The sequence below is a fragment of the Diabrotica virgifera genome, chromosome 3, assembly GCF_917563875.1.
Source record: "Diabrotica virgifera virgifera chromosome 3, PGI_DIABVI_V3a".
Taxonomy (NCBI): domain Eukaryota; kingdom Metazoa; phylum Arthropoda; class Insecta; order Coleoptera; family Chrysomelidae; genus Diabrotica; species Diabrotica virgifera.
The window spans coordinates 274,176,970-274,204,852 of NC_065445.1; the positions used below are offsets into that span (position 1 = coordinate 274,176,970).

Consider the following 27,883-nt stretch of genomic DNA (forward strand, 5'->3'; position numbering starts at 1 on the left):
GACCAAGTTTGCAAAATTTGCTTAAGCAGAACCGGACTCACAGCCAGTTTTTCATAACAAGGTTCTCACTCACCCCCACCTCTTATTTCCAAAGGTAGACCTAAACTTGTCAAATCAAATATGCGTAGAATTTTATGAAGAATACGACGATAGGATTTCCAGTGCCCCTTCATTAGGAAAATTTTGTAAAATTTAAATTTTTTAATTTTTGATATTCAATTACGCCCTCTAGCGGTGGTTCCACAATTATGACAATAATTTCCAGGCTTTTCCTGAGGCAACTTTTGTTATAAAATTTTTTATTTCAAAGATCTACTATAAACGGTTCCTGAGATATGGCCGAGAGCCATTCTTATTGGGACACCCGGTACAATGTAAAGGGCACCTTAGTACAGTGGAAAAGGGATCTGGTGACAAGGCGGAGCTTCCAGTGCACAGAGAAAATATTCGGCCAGAAAAGGATGGAATTTACCTGAACATTCATCATCATCAACAGCTATTCCATCCACCGTCAGATGTAAGTCTCCCTTAGGTGTATTCATATGTGTTTGCTGTTTTTTTGCATCCATTGGTGGTCAGCCTTTCGCTTGATGTCATCAGTCCATCTTATTTGAGGTCCATATATACTTCTTTTGGTTGTCCTTGGTCGCCATTCGAGAATTCGCTTCGTCCAATGATTGACAACTTTGATGAATGTCAGTGACAACTTTATTTCACGAGATACCTGTTCGACTGTAGAAGCAAGCATAGATACCAAATTACCTTTGGGGCTGTCCATTAATCACGTGATGCTCGAAAGGGGGCCATAAAAAATCACGAAACATCACAAGGAGGTGGGGGGGGGGGGGGGGGTGTAGTAATATATCACGTGTATTTTTTTTTTCGGAAAATGCCCGATACTTAACCCGTTACGTGTATTTATTTTTTCGTCAAATGCGTACAAAAATCGAAAGCGGCATTGCTGTGACTAATAAAAAAAAGAATGTGTGTGTACTTTGTGCGCACGTAAGAAGTTATACTTCTATTACATATTATGTGATTTTAAGGAAATTGATATAATGTACTTTAAACAGTTTATTTATATTTTATTTAAATATTAAACTAATTTTAATACTTACTACTTTCCAAAAATTTTTATTGAGACAATACCAAAAATTTAAAAAAAAATAAAAGAATAAAACGCACACAAACACATTGAAAAATGCCACAAAGAAAAAATGATTTCTGAACGATAACAATTGTTGGCAAAAATTTTAAATACGCATTTTCTGAAAAAAAAAATAATATAATAAATATACTTACAATCATAAAATGCATAAAAAAATAAAAACTTGCATCGGGATTCGAACCCGCGAATTTGGGGACGCTTTGATTCGTAATCGAAGCCTAGACTCACTCATCCAATTACTCATTATTTGTCATGTGGAAAAATAGGACAACTGAACGTTTTACTGTTTAACAGTTATTCTGAATTTAAATCAAATTATGTAGTTTGATTTTTGTGGAAGAAAATATTAAAATATAACAAAACAGTAAGAAAACAATATATTAGATGAAGATTGGTAGAACTTTTGTTGGTAATCAAATTAAGCATGTAAATCAAAGCATTACATACCTACCAGATAAATAAATCTACGCCAAAAAATCATAATTTAAAAATAAAAATCGGACCTAATTTCGGATTTCTCTCTAAAATCCCCATTCTTGAGAAAATAAATTTATTCCAACCTAATCCAAATGTATAATTACAATATGATTATAATAAAAACTACTTACCAAATTAGAATGACTTTTCCTTGTCCAAAATAGTCCAAAAGTCCAAAAATATAGGTATATGAAAACTATTTAAAAAGGCAGTATAACTATTCACTAACTTTTGTTTGTTGTTTCTTTTCACACAAATTTCAAAACGCAACAAACCATAAATAATCAAACCACAGCTTTGCCACAGCCGACATATTGAATAATTTTTGACATGTTATTTGAACATCCAATCAGAACAAAGTTATAATGCGCATGCGCCCGGATCGTAGGTTTTAACAAATAAAAATTCACCCTCATATCGCGCGTAAAGTATAACTTCAAAAATCCATTTCTCTTTTATAATATCCACAACCCAGCAAATTGGTTCCACCCAAAATATGTTGAATGTTATGATAAGAAGGGACCCATTTCAAATCGTTTTGTTGTGAATGTAGCATATGTTTCCACTAAATAGGAATACTGACCGGGACTGTCGACCTCTCCGACTTTTTATTTATGAGCCTTTAGTCTTTACATGTGTTTTACCTACTATATGATGAATTGGAAATTCTCAAAACCCTGTCAGTTTTATTACGTTGTTTTGTCACTAAATACATGCGTTTAAACTGTTTTTAACTTCGTACTTTTTTCATCACAATGTCTAAGCTAGGTGATCTGTATAAAGAACTATTTACAGAGTATAAGAAAGGAAAAAATCCTGGTGTCGCTCAAAAAGAATTTAATGAATTGTGGGTTAACGGGAAACAAAAATATACAAAGAAAGAATTTTTGTAGATACTAAAAAATACACGTGATATAGGGGTGGGGGGGGTTAGTTTTAAACCTCACCATGTATCACCAAGGGGAAGGGGGGGTTAAAAAATGCCAAAAAAAACATCACGTGATTAATGGACGGCCCCTTTGAACATACCTTATTGTCATCTTCATATTTTATATTTATATTCACTTCAAAATCTGCATCATGATGGTGAACTTTGTTAATTTTTTTACTTATCAGTGTTGACGATGCTGCTTTAAAAATTCTCTTTAGATCTTCCAAATCTACAACAACAAAAATAGAATAAATGTATAAAATGTTGTTATTAAGTTATTATGTTAAATGTTGTAAAATTGTTTTTATAGCTATAGATAAATTTGTACCATTGAAGAAGTTTTCAGCCAGAAAATTCCCAATTTGGTTCTCTCAGGATCTAAACAATTTTATTATCCTAAAGAAAAAATAACACAAAAAATATAGGTCAACTGGTTCTGTGAATGACTATTATTAGTTTTCTAGGGTTAGAAAATTGTGGAAGGATCTGACTCGGGAATGCTACTCACAATATGTTTGGTCTACTGAAACAGCTATATCTTCTAATATCAAAAAATTCTGGTCTTTTGTTAATAACAAAAGAAAAAATAGTGCTTTTCCTAATGGACTAATAATCTTGACAAATATTGTACCTCAGGCAAAGATATTGCAAACTTGTTTGCTGATTATTTTTCCACAGTTTATTCTCAGAGTAATCTCAATATGACCAATCATATTTTCATCCAACACTCATATCACTAATCATAAAATTTTAATATCATCAGAAATATACACCAAACTCTCTTCTCTTGATATCAATAAGGGCCCAGGCACTGACGGTATACCTCCTTTGTTCTTAAAGGAATGCAGTTTTAACCTTTCCAGGCCATTGTATTACATATTTAATTGTTCCCTTCAAACTAGTGTTTTTCCAGATTACTGGAAAGAAAGTTTTCTTAAGCCTATATTTTAAAGGCAGGGATAAATCTCTTGTCAATAATTATCGTCCTATTAGCGTCCTTGGTGTGATACCCTAAGTGTTTGAGAGTCTGGTTTATGACTTTTTAACTCCTTTACTTGAGCCTAAACTTATCGATCAACCATTTGGGTTTAGACCCCATAGATCTACTTAGCTTAACCTATTAACTTATGTAGATTTTTTGTTTGACTCCCTTGAGAGGATGTATGAAGTGGGTACAATTTACACTGATTTCTCCAAGGCGTTCGACAGGTTGTCTCATGGTATGTTGGTCCATAAGCTCAGAATGATTGGTGTTGATGAACCATTGATTTCTTGGTTTGGCAGCTATTTGTCTAATCGTAGACAAATAGTAAAGGTAATTTTCCTTCCAAATCAGTTCTTGTTTCTTCAGGGGTTCCTCAAGGATTACATCTTGGGCCTCTTCTGTTTAACATTTTTATAAACGATATTCACGAATTTTTTTCTTCTTCCCCTTTTTTGCTGTTTGCTGATGACTTAAAATTGAGCTGTCTGATTAAATCCCCCAATGGCTGTGATAAACTTCAATATGAGTTAATCAATTTGTTGGACTGGTGTACAAGACATGGGATGAGTCTAAATCCATCTAAATGCAAAGCCATTACGTTTTCTCGATCTAGATCCCCAATCCATTTTGAATACAAGATTGGACAGCATTGCTTAGATACTGTTCCTTTCATCAAGTACCTTGGTGTTACTTTGGATGCTACTCTACAACTTACTCTGATCACTTAAATAATGTAGTCAACAAGTCATTTCAGATGCTTGACTTTATCAGAAGCACACAGGATTTTACTGGGATTACTGCCTTAAAAACGCTTTATTGCTCTCTTGTCCGTTCCCATCTTGAGTATGCATCCTGTGTATGGTCACCTTTTTATGGTGTGCATATTGAGACCTTGTATCGTGTTGAAGATAAATTCCTTAAAAAGATTGATTTCAAATTAAACATCTTGGACAACTACACTGATGCAGATTTACTTGCTACATTAAATATGCCACCCATTTCTATGCGTCATAAGAAGAGAGATCTTATTACTTTTTACAATATTCTGCATGGTAGAGCTGCTGCTTCTTTTTTGCTCAATAAAATTAATATACATGTTCCATCTAGACCTACCAGATCTATAGCTAGTTTCCACTACCCTATACATCGCACTAACTATGGATTTAACAACTTCATTTCACGAACTGCCAGACTAGCCAATCAATATGATAACATAGATTTCTTTGCAACCTTTGGCTCATTCTTGCGTCAGGTTTTGTGTACTCTTGACTTGATTAATGGATATACATAGATAACTTTTTGGATTGCATTGTATAATAATACAGATTAACTTTTTGTATAGATAACTTTTTGTATTGAATTTGATATAGACAACTTTTTGTATTGCTTTGTATAATAATACAGATTAACTTTTGTATTGTAACCGTAGATATAGTCAGTGTTATGAATTTATAGTTTAACATTATTGTAATTGTGCTTGCCCGTTGATAAATAAAATAAAATATAATATAATTTGAGTTTCTACAGTGATGAGTGCGCTAATACCCGGCAAAATAACGCAAAATATGGAAAACATATTAAGTTATGCGATAGAATGAGGATAAAGCTAAAAGCTTTAGTTTTTATATGTGGCTATAACCTGTTTTTAAACTAAGGAGTCCTTTAAACTGAGGAGTAATCTCAAATAACAAATTCACACCCAATAATGTCACTAGAAAAATCACCAAATACATCTTCTTTTTTGGTTGATCATGTTGGCCTTTGACAGTAATCCATAAATATTATATTATACAAATATGTAGCTAAAGATTTCTAAAAACAATTGTTTTTTATATAAAAGCAGACTACAAATCTAAAAATTAAAGGAATAACGCAGAAAACACAAAAAAGCATCGATTTAATTTAATTATTAACCTATGAAATGCCAATAGTGTAAAAATTTCATAAAAATGTCAATAGTATCAAAAGTTTATAACAGTGGAGTAAACTTGTCTGAGATTGGACCAATTACAATCCAGCATTAGGCGCAATAAATTGAAATTACTCCTCCTAGTTTAAAAACAGGGTATAGTTCACTTCAATAATAATTTATTATACATATGATGTTGAAAAATATTCGAAGTCGACATCCATTTCACTTATTCCACGTTAGAGGGCGTTCTAACCATACTGCGGTATAAATAGTTTATTTTATACCGAGCAACTATGGACGTGTTGGTAAAAATCTGTCTTCCTCAGAGCCTCCTTGACAACGGGTAGACCTAGAAATAGTACTATCAGTAGTAATTACACAAGAGCTCTAAAATTATCGATTTTTATGCCGACTGACACTTTTGATTTCATGACCCGAAGGAGAGTGAAATTATGTCAAAGTGTCTTGAAGACAAAACAAGTCGATAATTTAATAGCTTGAGAGTAATTCATTCTATATAAATATCTTTAACTATCGAATAAAACTATCTTTTTAAATCATTTTAACTAATATTACATTGATATATTCGCTTGAATATTTACTAAACCTGTTTCTTTGTGTTCTTTGTGACAAGTTGTAAAACATTAATTGCCATTAATGTCACTGAATGTATTTTTGCGTAGCAACGAAGGGCATGTGATGTAAAATACTTGAAATTATGAAAAATTATCAGTAGTAATTGCACAAGAGCTCTAAAATTATCGAATTTTTCCCGAGTGACACTTTGACAGTTTTAATTACACGACCGGAAGGGGAGTGAAATTATGTCAAAGTGTCACGAGGGCAAAAATTCGATAATAATTTTAGAGATCGAGTGCAATTTGTTGCGATTATTTCATGAATAAAACTGTTCAAAACCAAAATTTTATTGTAATTTATTTATGTAAGTACAAATTAGTACAATTAAACACACAGTTGTTATAAATATTTGACGGTTGAAGTCATCACTTTTATAATTTTTAAAACATTAATTGTCATTAATGTCACTGAATGTATTTTTTTCATAGCAACGAAGGGCATCTGACATAATATACTTGATGACGGGATATTATCAAAAATTATTAGTTTAATTTTTATTTCTGTAGCTTTCTATTGGTCAGAATCTCCTATGAATGAAATAATCGCTGTAATTTTTATTTCTGTAGCTTTCTATTGGTCAGAACCTCTATGAATGAAATAATCAATTTAGATGTATAGGAGGAGTTGGGCAACTGCCATAGGAGAATTTTATAAAATATTCCTGTGACAGTTTGACTGTGATACGTCAAAGGTGTGAAACTATCAATATAATGTAAATTTATGGGTTTCTATTGATAATTTCCCACCTCTACTAGTTTCACCTCTTTTTATTTAACAACATATTGTTTTCTGTCTTTTCTGTTATTTTACCGGTTATTAGCGCACTCATCACTGTATAAGTTCAATATTATGGTAAAAAGAAAGAAAAATAATACTCACTACATAGATTTATATCTGCATATATATTCGGAAATTTGTTTCTTAAAGCAACCAGCATACTGTGTTCCCTGAGTGTCATCGAAGTGGGAAACGTTACGAATGTTAGGACATTTGGAATTTTATAGTCTTCAAAGTCAGGAGGAAATGTGGTTAAATAATTTTCCATTGATTCTGTACACAAAGTATCCAAACAGACCCTACATGGATTTGTTTTTATTTTTTTAGCTGGGGGTTGAGACTCGGAATCGTCAGTGATTTCAGTTTTAACATTCTGAAAGAAAATTATATTTTATATAATAAATAATAATATTAGTATTAAAACTTTTACAACTGTTCAGCAGGTGATAAACATTTGTATCTCTAGCCCATAGTACTAATGCCTAGAATCCACATTCCACATACTGATTGCTCAAGTTTATTATACATAAATTTACGAATATCAATGTGAATTTTGCGAATGCAAATATTATTTTTTTTTAATTAAATTAGTTTCTATTTTTGTAATGGTTTCTAAATTTATAATGAGAAGTTAATTAATATTTAATGAAAATCAATCTGAATCTTAAGCTTTATTACATCATAATATGAAATAATAAAATAACAAGAAGACTGATAATGTGATTATAACACATCCAAATCAAACGGATGCATTTGGATTTCAAGTTCAAACAAATGTACTGACTCCTTGGTAGGACATACTTTGACTTGATTTAACCTATCAGAAAGGTATGACCTCAGAAACATACATTCTTCTGAATCAAAATCAAATTTGCTTAGCTTTTCAATAGGTATAGAGTGATCAATCTTATCAAAAGCTTTGGTGCAGTCCGTAAAAATGACATCCAGCTGAGTTTTATTATTTATGGCCTCTGCTGTAAAACTTGTAAAAACACACAAATTTGACACAGTGGAATTCCCTGGTAAGAAATAACATTGTTCTGGACAGAACCTATCTCCAAAGTAATTCAAAATATTGTTATAAAGCACATTTTCGAATATCTTAGCAATTGAATTGATGACAGATATAGGCCTATAGTTCTCAATGTTGCCAGCATTACCTGATTTAAATATGGGTGTTATAACTGCATGCTTTAAGCTATCTGGAAATTTACTTTGCTTAAGGGACAAATTAAAGATTAGTGTAAGAGGGACAGAAAGAGCCTCTGCACAACCTTTAAAAATGTATGCAGGTATATTGTCCTTATATATATAATGTTCTTGAACTCCTAAGTGGATCATAGAGCTTCAGTGAAAACGCGCCATCGGGTTCTATTTTGCGCTAGGGCCTTCACCTCATTCCAAGACTTTCCTTGACTTCTTATCTCGTCCATGATGGATCTTCTCCAAGTTTGTGCTGGGCGACCTCTTTTTCTCTTTCCTTGGGGATTCCACTCTAGGGCATTTTTTGCAATACTGGAACTATCTTTTCGGAGTGTGTGACCTATTCATATTGTCCTTACCTGTGGCTTTTTTTGTTTTAGTCTTTTGATGCTTTGGAGAACATTCTCAACTGTTACTTTTGAAAGGTGAAAACCCCCCGAATTAAGTGTACTATTAAGACTATTTGATCTTTGAAATACAAAGCCAAAATATTCTGCAAAAACATTGGCAATATCCTGACAGCCACTTATGTCCACACCCCTATAAGAGACCTCTGTTGGAATTTTATTATTTACACCACGAGATTTTATAAAGGACCAAAAACTACTAGGGTCAGTTTGTACATTATTCTCAATATTTATATTGTGACACCTATATGCTTCCCTACTAAGCTGTTTCACCTCTCGTCTCAGTGATTTATATTCATCCAAAACCAAAGCATTTGCAGATTTATTTGCCTGCCTATGAAGACGATTCTTACGTTTAATCTTTGATATAAGTTCCTAAGTAAAGAAGATTGGATACCTGTTTGTTGTTCTTAATACATTTCTTGACTGTTTTTTGGGTATTGACTGATCAACATAATATCGAAATGAAAGTATTAAGATCAATAGCGGGCATATCATTAAGAGACAGACAAAACAACATAAGTATACGCGAAATATGCAATATTCGAAATATTAACAGGTGGATAAAATCAAGAAAGAAAAACTGGAACGAACATGTAAACCGAATGGAACCAAATAGATTAGCGAACATCTGTAAAAACAACAAGCCATATAGCAGAAGACCCTTTGGAAGGCCGCCGAAAAGGTGGAAAGACAATGTACAGTCAACAACAACTGAAACAGAATAAGAGGCAGGTAAACAGAAGTGATCCTAGTCGTACGAAGAAGAATAATAAGGAAAAAAACAGTTATTTACTCACTTGTTCTCCAGCATACACTTCTCTAGCACCTGCATCATACAATGTGTATCCTAAATATCTAAAAACACATTTTTTACAGCATTCAAGTTCTTCTAGATAACTTTTGATGGAAGGTTTCAAATCGTCAGGTATAGTAATTTTCATTATAACTTATTTTTGAATTTATTAGATCCCGAATTGTGCTGTTTCGTATTCGAACAGAACACAGCATGAGAATTAAATATTTAGTAATTTAGTTTATATATTTTTTTTAAGATAACCGCCTAGAATTTATTTAAGGTTATGTTCATCGTTCTTCTTCTTTTAAATGTGAACCACATTGTGCATTTACCATCTTTGACTCTGATGTTATGGTTCACTAGGCAGAGAGAGGCACTCCAGAACTTTTAACACGTTGGCTGCCGTAAGGCCACCGAACAGTAAGGCATAAATGTTGTGTCTCATGTTGTTTTCGAATTTCGATAACAGCTGCGGTAAATCGAAACCCAAAAAAAAAGGAAGAAGAAAGAAGATAAGAGCTGCGTGTCACATCTTAGTTGTCTCGGTAGTAATTCTGCAATATTCTGCATTATTCGCGGTATGCAGTACTTGGAGGGGATACGAGAGCGGAGAAATCTTGCAACTTTCTTAAATAATTCATGTAAGCTTAGATTAATTTTAGATAAAATTTTAATAAAAAAACTTAAATAAAATTTTAATTAAAATATGGAAATAATTATAGAAGAAGAAGAATATACGCAGTGAACATATCACACACTTAAAAAAATGGCTGGAGGCTATTCGAGAAGAAGGTTTCAGGCTAAAATTCACAAAATGTAAGTTTGCAAGTGATTCTGTTAAATATTTAGAACATATAGGTATTACAGAAGAATACGATCTCACCTCTAAAAGACAATTTAAAATCAATAAAAAATTTCCCTATTCCTCAAAATAGAAAACAAATACGACAATTTTTGGGCAAAATTAACTTTTATGGAAAATACATTCCTATAATGTCTCGATAGTTCTTGACCCTTTACATAAATTGCTGAGAAAAGATCAGGCATTCAATTGGACAGAACAGTGTGTGAGAATGCATTCATTTACAAACTTATAAGTTTGTAAATCGTGAAAATTATTGTAAAAATTGCTAAAGCACAATCAAAAAGTCATGGTAATTCTCGTAGAAGAGGAAGTCCCACCAGAGGAGTCCCATGGCAAATTATTCACAATCTTTTCTTGAATTTTATAAGATTTCGTAGGTCCGATAAACAAAATTTCTCAGTAACTGAATTAGTGAGAAGAGGAGCCCAAATTTAAAGAGAGATGAGCAAAAGGACTATTTTTTATTCCTTTTTGTAATTTTTAAAATCATTTAGTGTGTTTTATAATCAAAATTTAACCCTCACGCACAAGTTGTATGTACAACTTCAGTGAGGAACTGAGTTTATTTTATCATGTACAATTTATTTGCTACAAATAAACTCCATTATTATTATTATTATATATTATATTATTATTATTATATTCCGGAGAATTAAAGATTATCTATGTTCCAAACCCATACTAGCCATTTATGATCCACAAGAACCAATATTTATTTATACTGATGCCAGTGCCATAGGAATAGGAGCAGTTTTGAAACAAATTCAACACAATGGTGAAGAAAAACCAGTTGCGTATTTTTCTAAAAAAATAAATGAATCGCAAAAAAAGAAAAAAGCGATATTTTTAGAATGTTTAGCCATAAAAGAGAGCATACAGTTTTGGCAACATTGGTTGATTGGAAACTATTTTACCGTTTATACAGATCACTAGAGTTCTGATTTAAAAGCATAAAGAATCGCAAAAAAAGCGCTTAAAAAGCATAACAATTTTACGAAAAAAAGCATTTTATTATACAAAAAAAGCATGAAAATAAGCATATAAATTTTGACAAACCATTTTTTTAAGAAAATATATATAATTATCTCTAGGCTTAGCTTAAGAACTAGTAAAGACCTATTATAAATTTAATAATAAAATAGAAAAAAACAAAAAAAAATAGATAACTGAAACAAAAATGCTGTAACCTAATTTTTATCGACACGCTTTAGATGAAGGAAAATATATAATTTTTGTTTAAAGCATGAAATAACTAATTACTCATTTAAATGTTCCATAGTAAAGTTTCAGCACCTATCACTCAAAACATTTTTGTATATCTTAAAGCTTCTTTTAACGTCCACACTGGTTATCGTTGGATACTTATACTTTGCCACTACTGCCGGATCCATATTTATTTCTTCAAAGTGTTCTCAATTTAAAACTGAAAATATTTTCTTCATCTTTTGAAATCCTTTGGTTTTTGTTAATACATCTTTGAATTTTGTTAATATTATCTGACCAATTTTTCCAGGGATACCTTCCATCTTATTTTCAAAACTGTTTATTTTTTGGATCGACTCAACTAATGACATTTGCTGTTTCTCCAAATATTTTATTGTTTCACCCACAGAACAAAAGTTGCTTTTGATAAAAGCAAAATTGTTTTGTAATTATGTTTCACCTAAAACATCCTGACAATATTTTATCGATTTGCTAGCAGTCTCTTTAAGTTCCAATGCGAAACTTTTAAAATATAGGCGTATATTTGGCGTAGTATAAAGCTACATCTAACCATCTACCCCACCGAGTAAACACTGGTTCCGTTGGTAATGGAGTGTTAGGGAAACTGTCTCTAAAATGTTGCACCCTTAAAGGAGCTTTAATGGATTTTTTCCATTTTTTATCAACTCATTAACAAGTGGAAATTTCAGCCGTATAGTCTCAGCAACACGATTCAGGCCGTGTGCTAGACACGTACAGTGAGTGAATTAGATTTGGATAAAACACTGTAAGATTTGATGCTGTTTTGATCATATATGGTGCAGCGTCGAAAAGCATACCATTTTGTTGGTGGGCACAGCCTCTGGAAGATAAAAATTTGTTAAAGCGTCATTTACGAATCTTGGAACTGTATTGTTATTTGTTGCTTCTAGTTTTTTTAGCACACTAAATAACCCTTCCTTCGTCAAGATTTCTTCGTGAAGTACGCCTATGATTTAATTAGCGACGTATCTTTCACAAATATACGTAGCCTCGTCCACAGCAAACCAGGTGTAATTGTTTCCCACTGGTGTTTTTACTTTTTTCTGGTTTTATTGTAAATGCAATTAACATATATTTTTTCGCAGAGTACTTTCATCCGGCACATGTCTTCGATAGTAGGTACTTTTCCAAAAATGATTTAAAACTTTCAATTTGCAATTTATTTAATGGGAGATCAGAGTCCACAATTGCACTACATAGATCAAAATTAAATTTCTGCTGTTCGCAAATGCAAAAAATGATAATAGTATATAAAAAAGCACTAAATAAGCACAAAAATTCAAAAAAGCATAATAATTTAAAAAAAAAGCAAAAAAAGCATAAAAAAGGGCTGTCAAAATGACTTATTTTTGCATATTTCGTTCTAATTTAAAAATAATGTATTATTTACCATAAGCATTATGCTTAGAAATCCGGACTCTAATCATCATCATTCTCTTTGCCCTATCCCTATGCGGGGTCGGCTTCCCTAATTGCATTTCTCCACACAATTCTATCTTGGGTCATATCAATGTTAATCCCCTTTACCAACATGTCTTGCCTTATCGTCTCCCCCCAGGTCTTCTTTGGTCTTCCTCTCCTACTCATTCCAGGAATCTGCACTTCAGCTATTCTTCGTATTGGGTGATTAACGTCTCGACCTTGAACATGACCAAACCATCTTAACCTATGCTCTCTCATTTTGGCATGAATTGGTGCCACACCTAGACTTCCCCTAATATACCTACTCATTTCTAATTTTATCCTTCTTTGTCACTCCACTCATCAATCTAAGCATTCTTATTTCCGCCACATGCATTCGTTGTTCCTCTTTTTTTTCACTGCCCAACATTCAGTTCCGTACATCATAACCGGTCTTATGGCTGTTTTATAGAATTTTCCCTTCAGCTTCATTGGAATTTTTTCTGTCACACAACACACCACTCGCTTCTTTCCACTTCATCCATCCAGCCCTAATTCTACTGCATGCATCTCCATCTATTTCTCCATTGCTCTGTAATACCGATCCTAGGTACTTAAAACTATTGCTTTTCAGAATCATTTCACCATCCAAAGATACCATTTTATTTGTAGTAACTCCATCTTTAAATGAATATTCCAAATACTCTGTTTTTGTCCTACTAAATTTTAAACCTTTTTCCTTCAGAGCTTGTCTCCACTGTTCCAGTTTTTGTTCTAAGTCTCTTTCACTATTTCCTACTAACACATCATCAGCATACATTAAGCACCATGGAATGTTACCCTGTAGTTTCGCTGTTATCTGGTCCAAAACTAATGAGAATAAATACGGACTAAGCACCGAGCCTTGGTGCAATCCTACTTTCACATGAAATTTATCAGTCTCTCCCACACCTGTTCTAACACTAGTCGTTACTCCCTCATACATATCTCTCACAATCTTTACATATTCGCCAGGGACTCCTTTCTTATTGAGTGCCCACCACAGAATCTCTCGAGGAACTCTATCATATGCTTTCTCTAGATCAATGAGTACCATATGAGCGTTGGTCTCTTTATTCCTGCATTTTTCCATCAGTTGCCTTACAATGAAAATTGCATCTGTTGTTGATCTGCCCTGCATAAAGCCAAATTGATTATCGGATATTTCGGTTTCTTCACGTATTCGTCTATCAATTACTCTCTCCCATATTTTCATGGTGTGGCTAAGTAGTTTTATGGCCCTGTAGTACTGTAGTTTGTACATTGTTTTATGTCTCCCTTGTTTTGTAGACAGGTACTAATATACTGCTTCTCCATTCGTCTGGCATTTGTCCAACTTCCATATTTCTATTAAATAGACCTGCTAGCCAATTTATTCCTGTCTCTCCCAATGCTCTCCATACTTCCCCAGGAATAACATCTGGTCCGACTGCTTTTCCTTCCTTTATTTTTTGAAGTGCTTGAGCCACTTCCTCGTTTGTTATTCTACTAACCATTGCTGTTACTGTCTCCGTTAACTCGACAGGCTGTCTGTCAAATTCTTCATTTAGTAAACTGTCAAAATACTTTCTCCATCTCTTTTTGACATCCTTTTCTTAAATTAGTCTTTTATTATTTTCATCTCAGATACATCTAATCTGATTAAAATCTCTTGTTCTCTTTGCTCTCTGTTTGGCTATTTTATATATCTTCTTCGTCTTCCCTGGTATCAAGTTGATCGTATAGGTTTGAATACGTTTCTGCTTTAGCTTTTGCTACTGCTACTTTCGCTTCCTTTTTGGCGACCATATAGTTTTGAAGATCTATGCCCGATCTGGTTTCTTGCCACTTTTTATATAATTTTCCCTTCTCGTTTATTTTTCCTTGTACTTAATTTGACCACCACCAAGTCTCTTTATCCTCGAACTTCTTTCCTGACGTTTTCCCAAGAATTTCAATAGCCGTCTCTCTAATAATATTGGCCATTTTGCTCTAAATTGTGTTAGGGCTTCCTTTCATGTTCCAACATATTTTATTTACTATTCTTTCCCTGAATAGACCTTCTTTCTCATCTTTTAACATACACCACTTGATTTTTTGTGGTCCTCTCCGATATTTTTGTTTAGTTTCGCTTTTTTACTTCGATGTCCAGAACAAGCAGCTTATATTGTTGGCTTATTGTCTCACTAACTATTACCTTGCAGTCCTTGCATTCACGTATGTCTTCTTTCCTTATCATGAAGTAGTCTATGTGGGATTGGTGATTAAAGAATGTGTTAACAATCACCATATCCAATGCTGTTGCTAATTCAAGCATATCATCTCCAGCTTCATTTCTAGTTCCAAAGCCTAATCCCCCATGTAATGTTTCATATCCTGTCTTGGCTCGGCCCACATACATGTGCATTGAAATCACCTCCTATTATAACTTTCTCCTCTGCTGGAATATCACTCAGTACGTCTCCTAATTGGTCATAGAAAGCTCTTCCTTCATTCTCACCCAGACTTGTTTGAGGAGCATACACACACAACATTCAATACCTCTTTATCAATTACAAATTTTACTGACATCATTCTATCACTCGTTCTTATCACTTCTACTACGTTATCTTTCATTTCACTATCAGCAATTATACCAACTCCATTTCTATTGTTACTACTCCCTACATAACACAATTTGTATCCTTCACCTAGTTCTTTCGCCCTTTGTCCTTTCCACCTAGTTTCTTGAATACAAACAATTTGAACTCTTCTTCGTTTGAGCGCCTCCACTAACTCCAGACTCTTACCTGTAAGACTACCAAGATTCCACGACCCTATCCTAAATTTTCTAACCTGTAATGGTGTTCCCCCCGAGATAGTCCTCACCCGGAGATCCGAACGGAGGCTTATTTTATTTCCGGAATATTTTACCTCAGGGGATGCCATCATTTCAGTATACGTTTTTATTGCGTTGGAGAAGGTCTTTTCATTATTATGGCCTGAAAAGATTTTTTGGATATTTGATGCCTGAATGCCTTTTCTATCAGCACCATACCCTGCCCTGCACGATTAGCCAATACACCACCAATGCAACCAAAGTGCAGTATTACACCACACCCGCCTGCATTTTTCTGTATAGGCCAGGATCCCTACTGTAAGGACCGCCCTATAAGCCAATGTATTAGGTTTGTTCCAACACGACCAAGAACCGTCAGATTACCGTTTCGTTACTAGATAATTAACGTTCCATGGGTTCCATGGGAACGAAATAATACGTTCCATGGTACTGCGCAGGACGGTGATCGTTACATGTACGGTTCTCAGTCGTGTTGGAACAAACCTATTGTTGCCCGTATCCCGCCACTAGGATGCACGTACTTTATTCGGGATACAAATCGTTCAAGGGCATTGTTGATAAAAAACATGAAGTACTTCAGAAACTACATTATATATTAAGGCTTTTATTTTTTCTTAATAATTTATCTAACTTTTTGGGGTATTAATACCTCTACTAGGGTTTTAATTTTTCTTTCAGAGCAGAATTCAACATTTCCAATTAAACTTTTTTAGAGTTAACAAATGTAAACCAATGCTCTAAAATATCGTTAAGGGTTGTATCTACAGATATTCAATTGTGGTCTAAGAGCTAGCAACGTTTTTGAGAAATCATTTTAAGACGGCTGATTCTTTCATATATTGTTTCCTATGCTTTCTCGAACACCGTACCGGCCATCTGGCTGCTGATACAGGTTGCGTTTATTACTGCACAGCACACGTGTACATGTAAACACAAAATCAGGGTGATTGATTAGTGTCAAAAAGCTTATTAGATCCGCTATAGTAATAGATAGCAATAAAAGTTAAGAACAAAAATTGCAGCTAACTTTGCGCTTCACGTTACAAAATTAGTTACAATGTTACAGGGTATTCGATAACATAGTGGCAGACCAAACTTTTTTTTTTTTAATGGAACACTGCATAATTTATTTTATATTCGAAATCTTCTTAACTTCTCCATCACAAAAATATAAAGGTTTGTTATGTTATATACATAGGGTATTTACAAAGTTATAACAAGTTCAGCTCCCTGTATAAATAAAAATAAGCACAACAGCAATGGTTTATTGGTGTCATATTTTTTTGTCAAAATTTATAAAAATGGTTGATATTGCCAATTTTCTTTATATCGAATACAGGGTGAGTCAAAACGAAAGTACATTATTTTTACAGTAATTTTAAATAGAACACCGTAATTCTAATTAATAACTTGCTCTGAAAAATGAAAATATCTTGAAAACTGACAAATTTATATTTATACTGACAGGTATAGGGAATATTATACAAAAATTAAAGTACAGTAATGATATTTTTCGATAGTAATATAAAATACAGGGTCTTCCATTTAAAATTCCTGAGAAAAGAATGTACTTGCGTTTTGACTCACCCTGTATTCGATATAAGGAAAATTAGCAATATCAACAATTCTTAAAAATTTTCACAATCAACAAAAAAATATGGCAATGGCAATAACCATCGCTGTTGTGATTTTTTTATTTATACATGGAGCTGAAATTTTTACGATTTTTATAAAAAATTGGTTATAACTTTGTAAAAGCCCTATATAACATAACAAACCTTTATATTTTTGTGATGGGGAAGTTAAGAGGATTTCGAATATAAAATAAGATACATATAGGGTATTACATTTAAAAAAACATAAGTTTGGTCTGCCACTATGTTACCGAACACCCTGTAACAATCTAACTAATTTCGTAATGTGAAGCTGAAATTTAGCCACAATTTTTATTATTAACTTTTATTGCTATCTATCAGTGGCGGCCCGTGAGGTAGTGCCATAGAGCCATGGCACTACCTTGCTAACTATCCATAAACATATTTTTTATCTTCAAAACTTTTTAATTCCTATTAATTTTTTTGTGTGTATTTCTTTTGATCTTCATAAATTATATAAAATATGGCAACTATGGACGCAATACAATCCCTGCCGACAGCGGAGAGTATTCGACAGGAGAATCTCCTTCGCGCCGAAGTCAGTACTGGCACGAGTAAAGAGAGATAGATTTTACGAGCATTATATGTAAGTGACAGAGAAAGAGCTATATTGGACTATTAGTATACCATTAGAATCTCTGTGCCAGGCACGAGGGTATGAAGCCAGGTCTATTTATTTTGAGTTTCTTTACGTGCTGGTTTGTCGCTTTTATTATGTATATTTTCTGTTAAAAAGTTTTTGTATTTATAATTAAACTTTTGGTGCATCATGATCGTGGGTATTTTGATAATATTTTGATTATTTCTTAAGTTTAATTTATTAATTGACAATAAAGATTAGTATTTTAAAATTTTTTTTGGTGGTTTTTCGCTAGAAAAAAAAAACTACAAATGTTATAAGGTGTTGTGGAGCTTTCGAGTTAGCTTTAAGAGGTCACGACGAAAAAGAAAATTCAGAAAATAGAGGCATATTTAAGGAGCTGGTCAATTTTAGCGCCGAATTAGACAACGACTTAAAGGTTCATATTATTCAAAGTACCAGATCTTTCAAAGGTCTACCTTCTCCGGACATTTAGTTGCTTCTAATTTATTTATGTCGGAGAAGTTTTCTGCTTATAAGCATCAGTTCTCCGTATCATTTCTTAATGAACCATGGAGACTGGAGACAATTTTAATTTTTAAGCAAAACTCGGTTTTAAACTGAATTAGAAGTAGGTACTGTATTAGCGAGACGAATTAACTACTACCTCTGGGGCTGTTTCGCTATCGGTTTTATTGTAGAGGGAAGGTTCAAAAAGCACATTTGAAGAAACTATTAAACTTTCAAGTATTTTAGTTACCATTCCTATATCAACATCTAAAGCAGAACGCTGTTTTTCGATGTTTACATCGAAACCTAGTGCTTTAGGTATGCTATCTGCAGAAAATCATTTTGTAAATTGTATTGATAATTTTAATTATAAAGTCATTGAAAACTTTTCAACCAAAAAATAGAAGAATGAACTTCATATATCGTAAACTTTAAAAGTGACATTCCAAAAATTGTGGATGTGTGTGAATAATGAAATAGTATTATTTTTATAAATTGGTAAATAGAGACTAAATCGTAATAACAATTTTCAAGCACTATCAGCAGTAAATGCTGGTGGTAGGTTAAGAGGTTTTTATTATTAATTAATTCACGGAACTGTTTTGATCAATGTTGGACAATTGCTTGGCACCTCAGATCAATAAACTTAAGATATGTACATAAGATAAAAGTATCCGCGCATTTTTTTTTTAGTTTTTGTTGTCAGTATACCTTTTTTTGACAATATCGTGAATCCGTCACTAAAAATTTTGGCGGCTGCCCGAGTTGTGGCACTACCTTCTTAAAGTGGTACGAGCCGCCACTGCTATCTATTACTATAGCGGATCTACTGAGCTTTATCACACTCATCAATCACCCTGTATATTGAATTTAAATTATTTTAGGACGAAAAATTTTTTGTCATTACTTTTTAAACCACAGAAATGCCTGGCAATTACAGTTCATATCTCTAATAATGTTTAAAAAGTAATGACAAAAAAATTTTTCGTCTTACAATAATTTTAAATTCGATATGTTTACCTGTACAAGTGTGCTGCGCAGTAATGAACGCAACCTGTATCAGTAGCCAGATGGCCGGTACGGTGTTCGAGGAAGCATAGGGAACAATATATGAAAGAATCAGCCGTCTTAAAATGATTTTTTTTTCCGACGTTGCTAGCTCTTGGTCCATTGGATCAGGACAAGGTTTTGTCAAATGTAGATGCAACAAAAACTGCTCCACAAACAGACGCAAGTGCTAGAAGGCAGTGATACTCCGCAATTCTCCAGAGTCATCAAAGGACTCCATGGAAAAGTAAATGTAGTAGGTACGGGTTTTTTGTGCCAATTTTTAATCTTTCATTACATATACTCGTAATCATTAACATTATCGATTGTAATCATAATCAACAAGCGGAAATTCTGTTTCGCTACTATCTAATTATAAATAGTTTTGCTTTATGGGTTGTACGGAAAATTTTAATTGTGCTTGGTAATTTTTCTGTTGGTAATTATAACATGAACATTCCATCATTATTACGCAACCCGTTGTTATTTGTAAATCAAGTATATCAAGAAGCGATACCCTCCTATCATAGCTAAATAAATATATTCATTATATATCTTAATTATTGTAAGGTTCGTTGGATACACGACAACTATTCGTGTATCAAATGTTTTCCTTCGAAGATGTTTACCTATTACGTACTATGAAGATGGTCAACTAATTATTGCCATTTGATAACAATATAGATTTGTATTTATTAGTACAATTTTATAGTCCAATCCATTTGTTTTCCATATTTCTATCATTTTGGTATGTCGGACCTTGTCAAAAGCCTTTTCAAAATAGATTTTGCCTTATCAAAAGCCTCTGTATTGGTACTTGCATATTGAACAAGGCTTCTCTTGTACAAAGCCACTCCTAATTTTTACGGTATCATTTGACATCTTTTCTATATCAATATTAAGAGTAACTGTTTGCTTATTCAAGTTTCTTGTAAAAGGTATATATTGAAATACCCTAAATAAGGGTCACAATACAAAACGTTTTCGGATTAAGGAATCCATCATCAGTGTTTAAAAGCCCTAAAATTAAGTATAACCTAATTAAATGAGATAAAAGTTAAAATTGACAGAGGTTTTCAAGAACAAGAGGCCATACTTACAAAATTTGCATGCCTGAGCCACCAAAATGTATAGGGTAAAAACGCTTTAAATGTAAATAATAAAGTTATTTTACATATTTACAGTGCCGGCGCTAGGATATAAGGCGCCCGCCTGCAAAACTAGCACAGGCGCCCTTCGTTTTTTTTATTTAATTAGATTTAGGTATTTCAGTTTTTGGATATGGTACAAAATTTAAATGAGATGTAAATAGGTAAATATATTCTCCTTGTTTCGATGTTTACAAAATTATCAATAAGATTAATATCTAATCTATTACCAAACACAATTTACTACAGTGAATGAACGTAAAAATCAATACTTTGTTACCTCCGATTTCGGTGACCCTTCATAAAATTTCATGAAAATTGGTAAGTGGTTAGAGGATACCTAAAGAAACAAAAGTGGCATGGTGCCAACTTGCGATTTTACGCTGGGGATGAATGCCACCTCTTCTCTGAGATTAACCCGGCACCTGCCCCCTGACTTTGCAAGGCGTCAACAGCCACGTGGGGTGCTCACAGCACCCCTTAAAAGTTTTCTGTGATCTACTTGTTTATAAACAAAATAATGTGTGTTGAGTTACGCAAGAATATAAAAAAACATGTTTCATTAACTTATTAGCTACTGATATATTATAAAAGTTAAAAAATAAAATTAAAAAGGTATTATGAGCAAATTAGCAAGTACCAACCCATAGTAAATGAAGTGAAGTAAAATATCTAAAAAATTAAGGTTTATTGAGTATAGAGACAATACTAATGATTAAAATCAGTTATTACAATAAAAAATGTAAATCTGACCTCTTTATCAAAAACACAAAAAAAAATTAAAATTTAAATTGCCAGATGATGACACCCCGATTCGACTTTAGAGCTACAAGTTCAGAATGACACTAAATTATAACCACTTCAAACGCAAACAGATCTATGCTATATATAATATTATAGAAAGCTACTGTGACGCACAGCACGGTTAACAAACTTGAAATACCAAATATTTGATGAAAATGTGTTATGGGGTGCTGGTAGCACCCCACGTGGCAGGTGCCGGGTTAAAATTGTTTTATTAAAAATAACGCCAGAAATCGATATAGAGACAAATTCTAATCAAAATTTGGCTATATAGCTATTAAAATAAATCAATACTTTTTAAGTGGTTTTTTATAAATAACTCAAAAGCTATAAATCTTTACCAAAATTCAAGCTAATAAAAGAAATTAATTTCTTACTTGAAAATCCTTTTACTATTAATTCATCTGAAGCTATCAACTTCTTCTGAAGCTCATTTCATAGGTATTTCTGAATACTTTGATAAGTGTTCAGTAAGTATATTTTATAAAATGTATTGTTTTCCGTTATTTAAACTTGAACACTTAAATTTTCAAGTAAGGATTTTTTTTTGATTTTTTATTACCGTCAATTTGTAAATGGGTAATGATACTTATTTTGTAAAATCTTTTGAGTTATTTATGAAAAAACCGCTTTAAAACATGCAACTTTTTCACGAAAAATTAAAATCTTAAATAACTAAAAAAATATTGATTTATTTTAATAAATTTATATGGAAAATTTTACTTAGAATTTATCCCTCTATCGATTTATGTGGCTATTTCTAATAAAATAATTTGTACCCCCGAGAAGGGGTGGCATCCACCCCCAGGGTAAAAGTGCAAGTTGGCACCAACTCACTTTTGTTTCTTGACGTATCCTCTAACTACCCATCAATTTCAATGAAAATCGATCGAGGTTCAACGAATCGGAGGTGAAAACCTTTAATGACTCAACTAATTTTCTATTTAAATTAAAGCTAAACTATCAGGTCTAAACTAGATTTTCTTTTCCATTTCTTCTTTTTTAGCTCTTCTTTTTCGATTTTGCACCCCGGATAACTTTTTTTGAATCCATTTTTATTTAACTACACACTACTTAAATTAGATAGGTCACAGGGGACAGAAACAGTTTCAGAAAAATGTAGAACCATGTTTATTTTACCACAAATCATTAACGTTCTCTCCTATAACTGATGACACAAAGATTATAAACAACTTCAAAGAGATTTGAAGAAAATAAACAAAACATCCCCAATACCTCAGGGCAAAGATGTTTGGTTTTTAGAAACGTTATATCTTCACCAATAAATTTTATTACGACACCGTAGGAATACAATTCTATGCGTTGTATACGTTTGTATATTTACGTGTGTGAGTTGCAAAAATAACAAACACAGGTTAGTGATATCTGGAACATAAACCATATTTAAAAAATTAATTTTTCTATTTTAGTATATTATATGATGCCAGCAGAAAAAAGCTCATTTTGGCGCCCCCCAAACAGTGGCGCCCGCCTGCAGTGCATCCCTTGCAGGCCCGTTATCGCCGGCCCTGCATATTTATATAAAATTCATCGGATGTTATAGATAAACCTGGATGTTACCCAGGGCAACACAGGACTCTCCCCACGTGGTTGGAACTTTTTTTGGAGAAAACCTCACATATTGGATTTCAATGGCCAACTGACAAGTGAATTCAAGAGCAACCCAAAATGACATCAAGAACTGTCAATGTAACCTAGTTGTAATATTACTTCAGCCACAACGTTAAAGATTAATTTAAATGTTTTAAGATAAAAAACAGTATCAAATTTACCAATAATAAAAATAAAAAAATAAAATAAAATATGTTCGCAAAATATGAAAAATTTTTTCCTTTAAAATAATGCATTAATTAAGTATTCAAAATAGGGAAATGAAATGTTTACGTTACAGGAAGTTATGCAGTCAACAATACCAATAGGTGTTGTATTAGTGGTATGAAATTGTCAATACGATTAGACAAATAGTGGTAAAGGCCTTATACTAGGAACACAAAATAGTATGTAATGTGTACATATGTGTACTATTTTAAGAGTATTGATTAAATGATAATTGTTTAAATTGTTTTATCTCATTTAATTAGGTTATACTTAATTTTAGGGCTTTTAAACACTGATGATGGATTCCTTAATCCGAAAACGTTTTGTATTGTGACCCTTATTTAGGGTATTTTAATATATACCTTTTACAAGAAACTTGGTATTTTTGTGATTTATGGTATACAGCCAGCTACAGGAAGTTTATTTTCCTCGTGGATTTTGTTTGCTTATTCGTCCTTGTAACCCTTTTCAATCTCAGCCTTATTTTTTCTACCAACATATTGTGAACTGTTAGTAGGTACATCTACACTTGGATATGTTTTGACTGCTAATGTTGAATTTATATATCTATCTTTTAAACAAATCGGAAAAATTTAGTGGTAGGGGAGCCCAAGCGGGGATTTTTTAAGGTTCTCGAGCGCGTCAGGTTATTACATGGGGAGAAACCTTGTACCCTGAAAATGTACCTCTACCATATATTAGCTCTTAATGCAGGGGAGTTCGTTAAGGGGGGCCGAAAAAAAAATCTGTCCTTAGAAAAACTCCAAATCGTCAGAGATTAAGGTAGGTAAGTTAACCTACATGCAAAACAGTGTATTTCATATACAGAGTGAGTCTGTAATTTCAATAAATTCAATATCTCAAATACTAATCGTTTTCTTGAAAAATGCTCAGACCCGTCGGTTTGTATTTCAAATTGTCCTTTTTGACATACAATAATAATGTATACAGGGTGTCCCAATTTAGAGATATGACGTCATCGTTGATGTTCTTAAATGGCAACACTGTCATTTTGATAGAAATTTTGATAGGGTGTGTAAAGTTATAAATAAATGCAAAATATCAAATTTTTATTTTCTACCTTTTACAAGATAATAAACAATAAAGTTATGTCTGTAATTTGGAATAAATTCATTAATTCAAATACTAATTGTTTTTTTGAAAAATGCTCAGAGCAGTCGATTAGTATTTCAAATTGTCATTTTTGGCATACAATAATAGGATACAGGGTGTCCCAATTTAGAGATATGACGTCATCGTTGATTTTCTTAAATGGCAACACTGTCATTTTGATAGCTATTTTGATAGGGTGTGTAAAGTTATACATAAGTAAAAAATTTCAAATTTTGTTGCCTACCATTTACAAGATATTAAAAAATAACAAAGTTATGAAAAACAAGTAATCAAATAATAATTGAATTGAATTATTTCAATTAAACAAATGCTCACAATGTTGTCCTCAATTACTGTCAAATAGTCAATGGGCAACATTATAAGCATTTGCTTAATTGAAATAATTAAATTCAATTATTATTTGATTACCTACTTGTTTTTCATAACTTTGTTATTTTTTATTATCTTGTAAATGGTAAGGAATAAAAATTTGAAATTTTGCAGTTATGTTTAACTTTACACACCCTATCAAAATAGCCATCAAAATGACAGTGTTGCCATTTAAGAAAATCAACGATGACGTCATATCTCTAAATTGGAACAACCTGTATACATTATTATTGTATTTTAAAAATGACAGTTTGAAATACTAATCAGCGGGTCTGAGCATTTTTCAAAAAAACAATTAGTATTTGAATTATTGAATTTATTCCAAATTACAGACATAACTTCGTTATTTTTTATTATCTTGTAAGATGTAGAGAATAAAAATTTGATATTTTGCAGTTATGTATAACTTTACACACCCTATCAAAATAGCTATCAAAATGACAGTGTTGCCATTAAGGAAAATCAACGATGACGTCATATCTCTAAATTGGAATACCCTGTATACATTATTATTGTATGTCAAAAAGGACAATTTGAAATACTAATGGACGGGTCTGCGCATTTTTCAAAAAAAGATTAGTATTTGAGATATTGAATTTATTCCAAATTACAGACTCACTCTGTATATCTGACGATTTGAGCGGGGCGTAAGGAAATGGGTGAGTCCCAAAGTTTCAGAAGAAAAAAGCGAATATTTCGTGAAATGAATGACAGATCGAAAAACTAAAAAATGCGTGCTCAATATTTCTCAAAAATCTATCTAATGATACAAAACACGACTTCCCATGGAAAGGAGTGGGGGTAAATTTAATATTTTAAATACGAATCCCGCGATATTTCTCGAAATGAACATCAGATCGAAAAACTAAATTATATACTTATTTAATATTTTTGAAAAATCTATCGAATGGCACCAAACACGATCCTCCACGGAGTTGGGGTGGGGGTTACTTTAAAATCTTAAATGGGAGCCCCCATTTTTTACTACAGATTTGGATTCCTTACGTAAAAATAATTAACTTTTATTCGAGACATTTTTTCGGATTATGGATAGATGGCGCTATAATCTAAAAAAACGATTGTTGGAAATGGAAAATTAAATTAAAAATACAAGTCTCCACTAAAATGGCAAACTTTATTTAACTTTTTTTGGTTTTAGGACTTACTCTTCATTACCCAATAGGTCCCCATAGCGCTCGAGTGACTGCACATTTAGCATACTTTGCTCCCCTACCATAGGGATATTTGTATAATGAAACGTAATTTCTTGTTTAGTTGTTTTGATGTAAATAGTAATCGAGTTGTAGTGATTAATAATATTTAATCTATAGAAAAGTAGTTATTAGTTGAAATGTTGTTCTGAAGCTATTTTCTTGTGGCATTTTTACAATTTTAACTATTTATAATGGGAAATAAGCCACAATATTATTAAAAAATGATCTTAATTAACCACAACGGCACCCGATTTGGGCGTCGAAACGTTAATAAAAATCATTTTTTAATAATATTGTGGCTTATTTCCCATTATAAATAGTTAAAATTAGTTGAAATGTCAAAAATAACGAGAATGCCTTTAAGTGCAATTAAATATATTTTTATTATAAATAAAACTGTAGCTCAATCATTTGCATCCCAGTTTTGATAATCTTGGCACCACTCTAATCTTGCAGCGTAATTGCCTCTGGAGATATAGGTGGACACATGGACGTATCTTTATTTATACGTCCATGGGTGGACATCTCAATGGCCTTCGATTGTAGAGATGGTCTTCATGCAGATGATTTCTTACAATATCACGGCCTAGGGTTACCTGGGGTGCCCGCGGCAATTCGCTAACCAAGTCAGGTACTGTAATTGTTGGTTATTTTTTAGTGGTTAACACTAAAAATCGATCTTGGGCTGCAATTGTAGCTCGTTTACGTCCTGGATGACGTTCGGCTGGACTTTAAGTGTCACAAAAACGCCATCACAATAGACTTATAACAGTTTGGGAGACTCCGAGAGACTAATGTAGCGTTCAGCTACATTAGTTTCCTGGATGTCACCTTGAAGAAGGCCTACAGACCTTTTCATTTCGTCCAAAGTTAAATGGCGTCGTTTTCAATCCTAATAGTAATATTAATAATATTTAAAAATATTAAAATATTACTAAAAGATTTTTAAATTGAAAACTTATTGGTCCATTTTCTTGATAACACCTCCAAGGCTTCTAAAATTTGCAAGCCAGATGGATGCTGAAGCGAAGAAGACAAGAGGGAATTCAAAAAACTTACAATTCACGACCTCGTCTGTTCAGCTGGTAAATTCCAACAGAAAATGGACCTATAATAGTTATTCAAAGAAGTAACGACCAATATAAAAATAAAATAAAAATTCCACTTTTACTCCTGCGCTCCGTATTCTAAGTGAAAAATAAGATTGTTTTGCCTTCGCATTGCAGCTGAATAAAAATGGAATTTTTATTTTATTTTTATATTGGTCGTTACTTCTTTGAGTAACTAAGTCGATTTTCTGTTGGAATTTGCCAGCTGAACAGACGGGGTCGTGAACTGTAAGTTTTTTGAATTCCCTCTTGTCTTCTTCGCTTTAGTATCCATCTAGCTTGCAATTTTTAGAAGCCTTGGAGGTATTACCACGAAAATGGAGCAATAAGTTTTCAATTTAAAAATCTTTTAGTAATATTTTAATATTTTTAAATATTATTAATATTGCTATTAGGATTGAAAACTAATTCATCTTTCAATTGACAGATGACGCTAGTCACCTAGTCCATTCACGTCACTTAGAGTATGGAGCAGCAGGCCTACGTTCTCTCTGATGAGACTCCAACAAGAGTCGAAAATCGTCGATTCGGAGTGCTGGACTGCGCTCCGTATTCTATAAGTAAAAAATAAGTTTGTTTTGCCTTCGTATTGCAACTGAATAAAAATGGAATTTTTATTTTATTTTTATATTGGTCGTTACTTCTTTGAGTAACTAGGTCCATTTTCTGTTGGAATTTACAAGCTGAACAGACGGGGCGTGAATTGTAAGTTTTTTGAATTCCCTCTTGTCTTCTTCGCTTCAGCATCCATCTGGCTTTCAATTTTTAGAAGCCACGGAGGTGTCACCAGGGAAATGGACCAATAAGT

The 27,883-nt window shown here is 32.8% G+C and overlaps 1 protein-coding gene across 1 annotated transcript in view; it reads right to left on the reverse strand.

Moving 5' to 3' along the window:
• LOC114333429 (putative tRNA pseudouridine synthase Pus10) overlaps positions 1 to 9,610 on the reverse strand; it is a 46,072-nt gene extending 36,462 nt beyond the window's left edge. Inside the window, exons 1-3 of the mRNA XM_028283300.2 lie at positions 9,300 to 9,610; positions 6,992 to 7,262; positions 2,675 to 2,805 (exon numbers count right to left, since the gene is read on the reverse strand). Of these exons, the coding sequence (XP_028139101.1) occupies positions 2,675 to 2,805; positions 6,992 to 7,262; positions 9,300 to 9,443 (546 nt within the window). The 5' untranslated portion in view covers positions 9,444 to 9,610. The remainder of the gene's footprint in view (positions 1 to 2,674; positions 2,806 to 6,991; positions 7,263 to 9,299) is intronic.
• Between the last annotated feature and the right edge of the window lie 18,273 nt (positions 9,611 to 27,883).